General features: G+C 37.1%; 1 protein-coding gene across 1 annotated transcript; it reads right to left on the minus strand.

The window, feature by feature from the left end:
• Positions 1-5,723: 5,723 nt before the first annotated feature.
• LOC131235724 (uncharacterized) lies at positions 5,724-7,545 on the minus strand. The gene is made up of 2 exons (XM_058233048.1): positions 7,299-7,545; positions 5,724-6,490 (listed from the first exon to the last, which is right to left on the minus strand). Exons 1-2 carry the CDS (start codon positions 7,510-7,512, stop codon positions 5,724-5,726), a joined length of 981 nt encoding a protein of 326 aa, XP_058089031.1. The 5' UTR covers positions 7,513-7,545.
• Positions 7,546-8,748: the final 1,203 nt, after the last annotated feature.

The following is an 8,748-nucleotide window of genomic DNA, read 5'->3' on the forward strand; positions in this document are numbered from 1 at the left end:
ACATGAGCAATCCAATGCCATGAACAATTATCAAAGTCCTTTCAATACTCTCATCTCAAACACGTACAATTCTAGCTGGCAGAACCACCCGAACCTTAATTGGAGGAATGAAACAACCGCTAATACAAACAAAAATCCTTAAGGGTATCTTCCTTTGATCCCCAGTCCACTATTAACATAAAAAAAAGACCTAAGAGGATCTAGTTCAAAAATTCATGTACGATCAAGAAAGGTTCAATCAGAATACTCTATAAGCATTCTAAGATATTAAAACATCCTTGGGAGTGTTTGCATCATCCACTCCGAGATGTTTTATATTGCCAATGTATCCGCAATATGAGATCAAGTGACCCTAACTCTTTGATTCAATATGTGGAGCAAGCAAAGTTCATCACCACTCATAGAAGTGAACAAATAATTGACAAATGCATACCAATGAAGACTGAGTAGCCTAAGGACTTGGAAGAATCTAAGAGATGATGGCCCTAACGACACTACATATGAGAAAGAACTAGGAAAAAAACACAAGCTAGTTGCCCCATTCCCAGAACGGTTGATCTTACCAAAACATCTAACTAACAATCAGGATATTTTAAAGGTTCTAAAGCAGGTGAAAATTAACACCCCGCTGTTAGATGCCATAAAAAGTGTTAATTTATTAAATTGTTAATTTTTTTAGTTAAATTATTTTTAATTTGTTAAATTGTGAGATTGTGTTTGTTGGATAGATCTAAGTGTTAATTTGTTAAATTGTTAAGTTATTTTCTAGTTAAAATTTTTTAATTTATTAAATTGTGAGATTGTATTTGTTTGATAGATGTAAGTGTTAATTTGTTAATTTATTTTTAAGTTAAATTAATTTTTAATTTGTTAAATTTTGAGATTATTTTTGTTGAATTTTTTAAAATAGATTGTGAGGAATAAGGATAGATAATCAGTTACCCATTTGAGAATTTATATATTGCCAAACATAAATACAATGTGTTCTTGGAGACAAAAAATCTCAAATTGTCCCATTTTTGGACAGTTTAGGGTTAGATAGATTATAATGTTTTGGCCATATCACACAGGAGCGCGATTACCATGTTTTTCAGCAAGCAGGGGCCCCCTTGGAAGGGGCAAGGTGTTTTGTTCAAAATAACAAACAATAGGTCAATCTTCATAAATTTTATGATAAATGTGAAATACTCGCGTGAGACTTTTTCGACTTCAAAACTACAGCGCTAACGTGCAACGACTTTTTAGCCAACATGCAACGACCTGCCTTTAGGCTTTCTTTAACAGATTTGATCGGCATTTCGTTCCTTACATTACTCAAGCTGACATTCTTACTTCCGCTTTGTCAACTTGACTCTTAAAATCAAAAGTTATTAACCTTATCCTGTTGTTGTATCAACGAAAAAGATGTGTCATAATCTCTCTTTTATCTTAAACTGACATTATCAAATCATTGTCATGAGGCGGTACTGTACTAGAATACTTATGCTTGTTCCGGCTTCGTCTTTTCTTTTTCTCTCTAGATATATTTCCTTCATTTATTTTTGTCTTCAAATGTTCATACTTTGTGTTGATACTCGACATTGGAATTAAATATATGATGAATATATTCTAAAGAGATAAAGGAAGATGCTGCTAAAATTTTGGCATAGCATTTAAATTGAAAAATGAAAGCATGACAATCTATCCGACCTTGAATTGGTGACTGATTTAGACAGTTAGTCAAGTATAACCATCTAGGTCTAAGTAAGCATTATATCCTACAATTCTATAGAGTGGTGTAGTGAAAATTATAACATATCAAAAACTTTATCTTATAGATGACTAGTGAGGAAGCCCCAAATACTCCCGGTATGGGTGCGTCAGCCACATCTCTTCTTATTGTGGATATAGACATGTCTATAACTACAGTCGGAGAAAAAAATATCAATAGTGTGAGATGACTTTTAAAAAGTCATGGTTAATAGTGTGTTAAAGATTAAATGTATTTATTATAAGTCATTATATATTAAGAATCCTAAGGGGTCAACAACACACTAAATAGACACAAAAAAAATTGTTCTAAGAGACAAAAACTTTCACCACCAGGCCAACAGTTACTGTTATTTACTAACTCTGATGGGTACAAATCTTAAGCTATAGTTTCTACTCATAAGTTTGAGAAAGAGAATTTGAAAGAGTAGTATGCTAGATTAGTGATGATTGAAGAAAAACCTTTCAGAATAATAGAAAGCAAAGTATTCATATCTTTCTGTTAATTCCTTAACCCCCGAACTAGAAGGTCTCTCGCGTCACTGTACAAAGAGAGTGCATGAAGATATACACAAATGAAAAGATGAAACTGAAAGACGTTTTGACATTAATCTCTAGAATAAGTTTAATGTCTGATTCATAGACAGAATCCAATAAAAGAAAATAATACATTTTATTAATCGCACACTACCTAGATAAATATTGAAAACACTGTAAGAGAATTTTGAACTTCCATCACCTTCTTCCTCCTTATACTGGTTTATTTATTTCAGATTACATTTAAAATTGTTTACAAGACTAGAGCATTGATAGGAAAATTTCTGCAATAACTTTAGATAATGCTTTAACAAATGACTGTAATTTCATATCTATGTAACCAGTTTGAGGCAACCATTTTTTTAGCAAAATATTCCAGGTCAAGTGTTGTGCCCACATTTTAAACTTGATTGTACAAAAGGGTAAAAAATAATTAAGCACACTATAGAGAATATAAGAGAAAGTGTGAAATATATAAGGAGGTCGCCATTGAGATTGAGTATATGGACTGACATCATCCAATCTTTAAATGTGTCATCTCAAAAAATGTTGAAGTTAGATATAGGTACACATTGGAACTCGACTTATAAAATGTTATATATGGCAATAGAATTGGAGCTTGCATTTTCTGAATATGCGGCACATGGCAAAACGTATTTTTGGTTGTCGAGTGCAGATGATTGGAGTAAAGCAAAACAAGTTAACAACTTTCTCAAAGTTTCTAATGATTGTATGAAATTTTTTTCTAGAAATGAGTATCCAATTGCGAATCTGTTTCTTCTGTCTCTTTCAAAGATTAAAGATTCCCTATAAAAAATGCCAATATGAGTCCATATTTTATACGACAGATGATAATTGGTATGCAAATGAAGTTTGAAAAGTATTGATACGAATGTCATTTGTTGATGACCTTAACAATTGTTCTTGATCCTCATTGTAATATGGGTTTAATCAAGTTTATTTTTATGAATATTTATTCTGCCGAAAGAGAGATAACAGAGACCTCCAAGGTTCATCAAGAAATCGAAGATACAATTTATATACTACTACTTTATCCACAATAGCTGTTAAAAAACTTAAAGATACGGATATTTCTATAAGCGATGACGATGTACTTAATGAATACATGTCTTACTTAGTATAAGAAGAAACATGAGTTCAGACAAAGGAATCAGAGCTAGAATTGTATCTGAAAGTGTCGTAAAGCGATCAGACTTTGATATTTTGGAATGGTGGACAATGAGAGTCAGTGAATCAAAATAACCTATATTATCTGATATGGCATAGGATATATTATTAATACCAATTTCAATTGTGGCATCAAAATTTGATTTTAGTATGGGGAGTAGGGTTGTGAGCAAGCATCGAAGCTCACTTTCACCAAAAATGGTTGAAGTATTAATTTGTATACAAGATTGGTTGTGTCCGATATGGGGTGAAGATAATATTCATGATGAGGAATAGAAAGAGATCGAGAGTCAAGACAAACTTTACCTGTAACAACTACATGAAGGTGGTGATAAATTATTATTATTGTTGTTGAAACTTGAATGCAACATAATGTTACTTAAGTTGAAAGTCGTGCAATGTAACTTTTACTTATTATTTCTCATTTTCTTTTATCTTTCATATATTAATATTGCTTTTGTTTTATTCTTATATCAAGTTATTTATTTCTAATTTATATTTATATTCATAAATCCTCTACGTGCTATTTTTTTTAAAAAAAATTGAGTATAAATATGTCGTCATCTAACCGATTGATCAACATTTGGGACTATGGTTCCCTAATCGAATCACAAAGGTCTAGAATAACAAAGATTGTGTGTGGTTTATGAACAAAACTAATTGACTTCAATTACACTTGGCATGTCGAGGTGGTGATGCAAAACTGTGCCTTAATACCCCAAAGGATGTCCAAATTATTTTTCAGGCCATTCTAAATTTAAATATGAAACCTTTCACTCCATCCAAACCTTCTGGTACATAGAAAACTTCTACAGAAGAGACAGATGAAGAAGCTAAATTAAAAGCTTTGAAAGAAGATGAACTCAAACTCGCTTTAAAATATAGAATGTAAGAGGCTTCTAGACATTAGCGATGTCCTCCAACACAACATGATGTTGAAGTAGGATCAAGGACGAGCAACAAAAAGAAGAAAGATTAATGTATGTCCTAGTAAATTTTATAAGGCATCTGGTAATACATACAAATATTCATATAAAGAAAGTTTTTATTTCAAACTATAAAAGAGCATGGAGAAAACCTCTCTTCACCTTCTAGTTTAGAAGAGGTAAACCAATATGTATATGAAAAATTAAATAGCAATTCAGATGGATCGGACGATGCTAGGAACAAGAAGGCATTCCTCCTATGGAGGTTATTAGTTATAAATTGTGAAAAATGTAATTATAATTGTATTTTATGTATTTTAGTATTATTTTCAACTTCAAAGTCGAATTTGAAACTAAATTCAAACTCGACTGAAACTCAATATGTCGAACTCGAACTCCGCTGCAAAGAACAAACTCGAATTGAAGTGACAAACTCAAACTCAGCTCGGAAGCTTGAACTCGAACACAAATTCGGCTCGAACATGACTAGAACTGACCTGAGCTGTTGGCTGAGCCAAGCTGAGCTGCCCAGCTAGGCTCAAGGACCGAGCTGAATTCGAGTTGGGGTAGCTTGCTGGCCGAGTCGAGCCGAGCTAGGCCAAGCTCGACTCGGTTGGACTCGTGTACAGCTATTCATTTGAAAACTGCAAGGAAAGTAATTTAATATTTATAAATAACAGAGGATTACATGTCACAATAAATCTCTTTTTTATAATAACATATCCACTGCATCTTCCATGAGAGGTTTCTTTGTTTTAATTAATACTTATCGCATCAAACCCTCTGTGGATTTTTCGAGATGCTCACTATTTAAGTATAATTTTCTGTATTGATGCTAATTCTTCCCTCAAATTGCATAAATATTTCACTTTCTGACAAAACTGATCCGCTGTACAGTTGGTGTCTTACCTGATCGCTCTCAAATCCATTCCGAAAATGATTTCTCATGGCCAATGTACCATTGACTTTTAGAACTGGAGCCATTGAAAGTTTTCTTTTAAATCTTCCAAATTCATCTACGCCTAACAATGGTTAGAATCAACCATTCAGCGTCAATTTCTTAGGTGACCTGTATATCATATAATCTAGAAAATGTACGGTTCTAATCATGGATAATTTCTTTTTTAAAAGTCACAGCAATTGGAAACACGAACCCTTTGATACAAATAACAGCTTTACCTTAATAGATCATCACAACACACACAACCCATCACAACATAAACCAACACATCTACCATTGAATGGTGGCCCACCTTATTACATGATCATAACACATCTAAGCTCCATTAGCTTAGTGAATTTATGATACTAACACATACACATCTATCTCTCGCATACTACACCACGTCCGCCAATGCCACTTCCACAGCTTAGGCTTGCAAACTCCGCATTACCCGAGGAAGCCCCGATACCGTTGAATCGAGAGACTTCACAGTCAGCAGCAAAGAGACTCGTAACAGCAAACTCCCGATCACCACCCATCACAGGCATGGCTACACCCATATTCACCCTACTTATATAGTTCTTCCCATATGTCTGACCCAACACGCCAGTCACATCGCCAGTCAATGAGTAGAACTTGAATCCCAGGTTGAGGTGGGCCATACAGTCTTCGTCGGTTACATCATATCCATGCACTCGAGATTCTTCTTTGGTGATGGGGACCACGGTCGTGGTGATCCTGAAGTTCCCATCAACTTCGACTATGACCCCATTAGTATCATGTGATCTTGTGATGGACACGCTCGGCAAGACCGTCGATTGCCATTGGGCTCCTTTGCCTTGTGGGAGGAAGATGGGTTCTCCGTCGAAGGTGAGTGCGAGACGATCAACAGCCTCATCCCACGTTGCTGTCTTTTGGGCACCCACGAATAGACGGTGATTGTCGAAGAGGATAGCGATGGATTGGACCCACGTGAAGTCCCGTTTCATGGCGGGATTGCGCTTGCCAATGAAGTGGGCGTTGATGTGGAGATTGGAATCGGAGAGAAGGCAGAAGTCGCGGTCCTTCTTTCCGTGGAAGTAGAACATTATACCGTCGCCGCCGATAAACCGTGGGTCCCGGCACACTGCACCTGGCTGGTCACACTCTGCAGTGGACCATCATAACATCTCATTAGTGTTGAGTGATTTTCAACGGTCTCAGACCTAATGGCAAATTACTTACTACTTCCAAAATTGTATTCTGGTCATTTTTCAATGAGGTTATCTTGGTAAAAATAAAAAATTAATTAAAATATGGAATAGTTTGCAATTTTTCTTATAGTTAAGGTCGTAAGAGAGTAAAATGGAAGAAAATGAAAAAAGAAGAACAAGGGCCCACATCAAAATATTTTCTGATGATAAGAATACATCTATACTCTGCCATGATCCTTGATCACGCTGAACAGATGATCCTGATCATTGATTTGTGGAGTCAACGAGGAACCATGGTTATATTTTCTTTTCAACGGTCTATATTCAGTTACGTGTATTATTGTTTAGAATCATCCTTTCATACTTCAGCATAAGATTCTTATTGTCGCCTGTCTATGGTACCAAACAGAATATGGACGGTTCTTATTATCAAACCCTCTCTGTTGGTGGGCCTCATCATAAGGTGCCGCATGCATGGAAATACGAGCTGAACAAAAGGACGGCCTCAACATGAGGAAGGAAGGAAAACTCCATGACGTAAAAAAAAAAAAAAGAAAGGAAGGGAGCTAGCCCAGTCAGCCATCGAGACACACAGTCAAAATCAATGGAGGCCCAACATACAGGTGTGGCCCAAACGGTACCTGGGTCGGTCTGATTTTCTCACCAGTTGATTCATGATGGGACCTGCTTTTTCCACGGCTGCGATTTCTTACACATACGACACGTAGATACACAAGGAAATTTGTTACAAGCAACACTTACTACACACGGGCTTGCACGTGACACAGTCGACCTCGCACGAGTCTCTGCAATATTTCGGGCACACGTGCACCAGATCGTAGCATTTCGGGTACTCCTTCGATTCGCAGCTAACTTTCTTTGGTGGCCCATTTTGTGCCATGGCTCCCCCTGCCAAAACCATGATCAGGAGAGCACATGCACCAATGCCCATGAAGATTCTAGCCATTGACACCATCTTCTTTTTCTCGGTCCCTCTGATCAACGGCTAGAACCCACTGTCAGCTGCTGTGTGTAATATTGCTACCCTACAACCGCTTTTATAGGGACGTCCCAGGGTTCTTCAGATTCCGAAGGCTCTGCTTTCGGATCTTGCCTTTTGCTCAGAATAGCAACATAATCTGAAGTTAGGTTTGCTAATTCCACGCGCGTGTGAATCTTTAGCCATCCGCACGTGCCAATATAGGCATGTGTAAGAAATCTGAGCTTTCCATCAGGTGATTTACACTATTTATATCATCTTCCCTGAAAATCAAGTTATTTAACACCTCAAGTAGTCCACAATTTATAAGCAAGCTGACCGCTAAAGTGTTTCTTTCAAGCCGTCCATTTTCTTTTTCTTTCTTTGGCCCTGAATTGTGAAATAGGCTGATATTTTAAGAAGAAGATCTAGTAGTTATTTTCAACCAGATGGAAAGCTCAGATTGCCTATACGTTTTTCATGTTGAATGTGTGACTGCGGGTGTATGGGCAGGGTTGGACACGCTCGTGGGAATAGCCAACCTCCGCATTGCATATGTGAATATTCCTCGCTTGCAAGTGGATGGGCAACGTACATTCTAAAGAACAGCGCCAGGTAAGTCGCGTAGGTATAAGGAGGCCGTGCCTACCGTTAACCGACCAACACGTGAGCTATGTGCGCATAAGATCCACACCGTCCATCATGGAGGCTGCTTAATTTTCATTCTTGAAATCGGAACTCTAGAAGACCTAAAACTAAGGTGGACCATACACCATGAGGAACAGATGGGACAGGGAAGGCCACAGCAGTATTTTTTAAAAAAAAAAAAAGGGAAGGCCACAGTTAGATGTATTTCAGGCCTACCTTACCATCACATGCAACCATTCTATTCGTCTGACGCGAATCATCAGGATGGACGGTCCAAAAGATTCAAGTGGGATACACCACATCAATTTAGGGCCCGTTTGGCCGGGTGGATTGGAAGGGTTTGAATGGTATTAGGGTGGATGGCATGGATTTTTAGGTAATAATGGCGTTGTCAGTGGATTGTCTGGAGATCCATGGGATTGATATATCCCTGGATTGCTATATCCAGTCTGTTTGGCGCGCCCGGCCAATTCCGGTTTTAAACTTTCTCATCCCTTCTAATCCCTCAAACCAAGCACGTCCCAGGCAAATTTGAAGGATTAGGGTGGATTTGATGGGATTTAAATGTAATGATGGTGATGTCAG

The sequence above is a fragment of the Magnolia sinica genome, chromosome 19 (genome assembly GCF_029962835.1).
Source record: "Magnolia sinica isolate HGM2019 chromosome 19, MsV1, whole genome shotgun sequence".
Classification (NCBI taxonomy): Eukaryota; Viridiplantae; Streptophyta; class Magnoliopsida; order Magnoliales; family Magnoliaceae; genus Magnolia; species Magnolia sinica.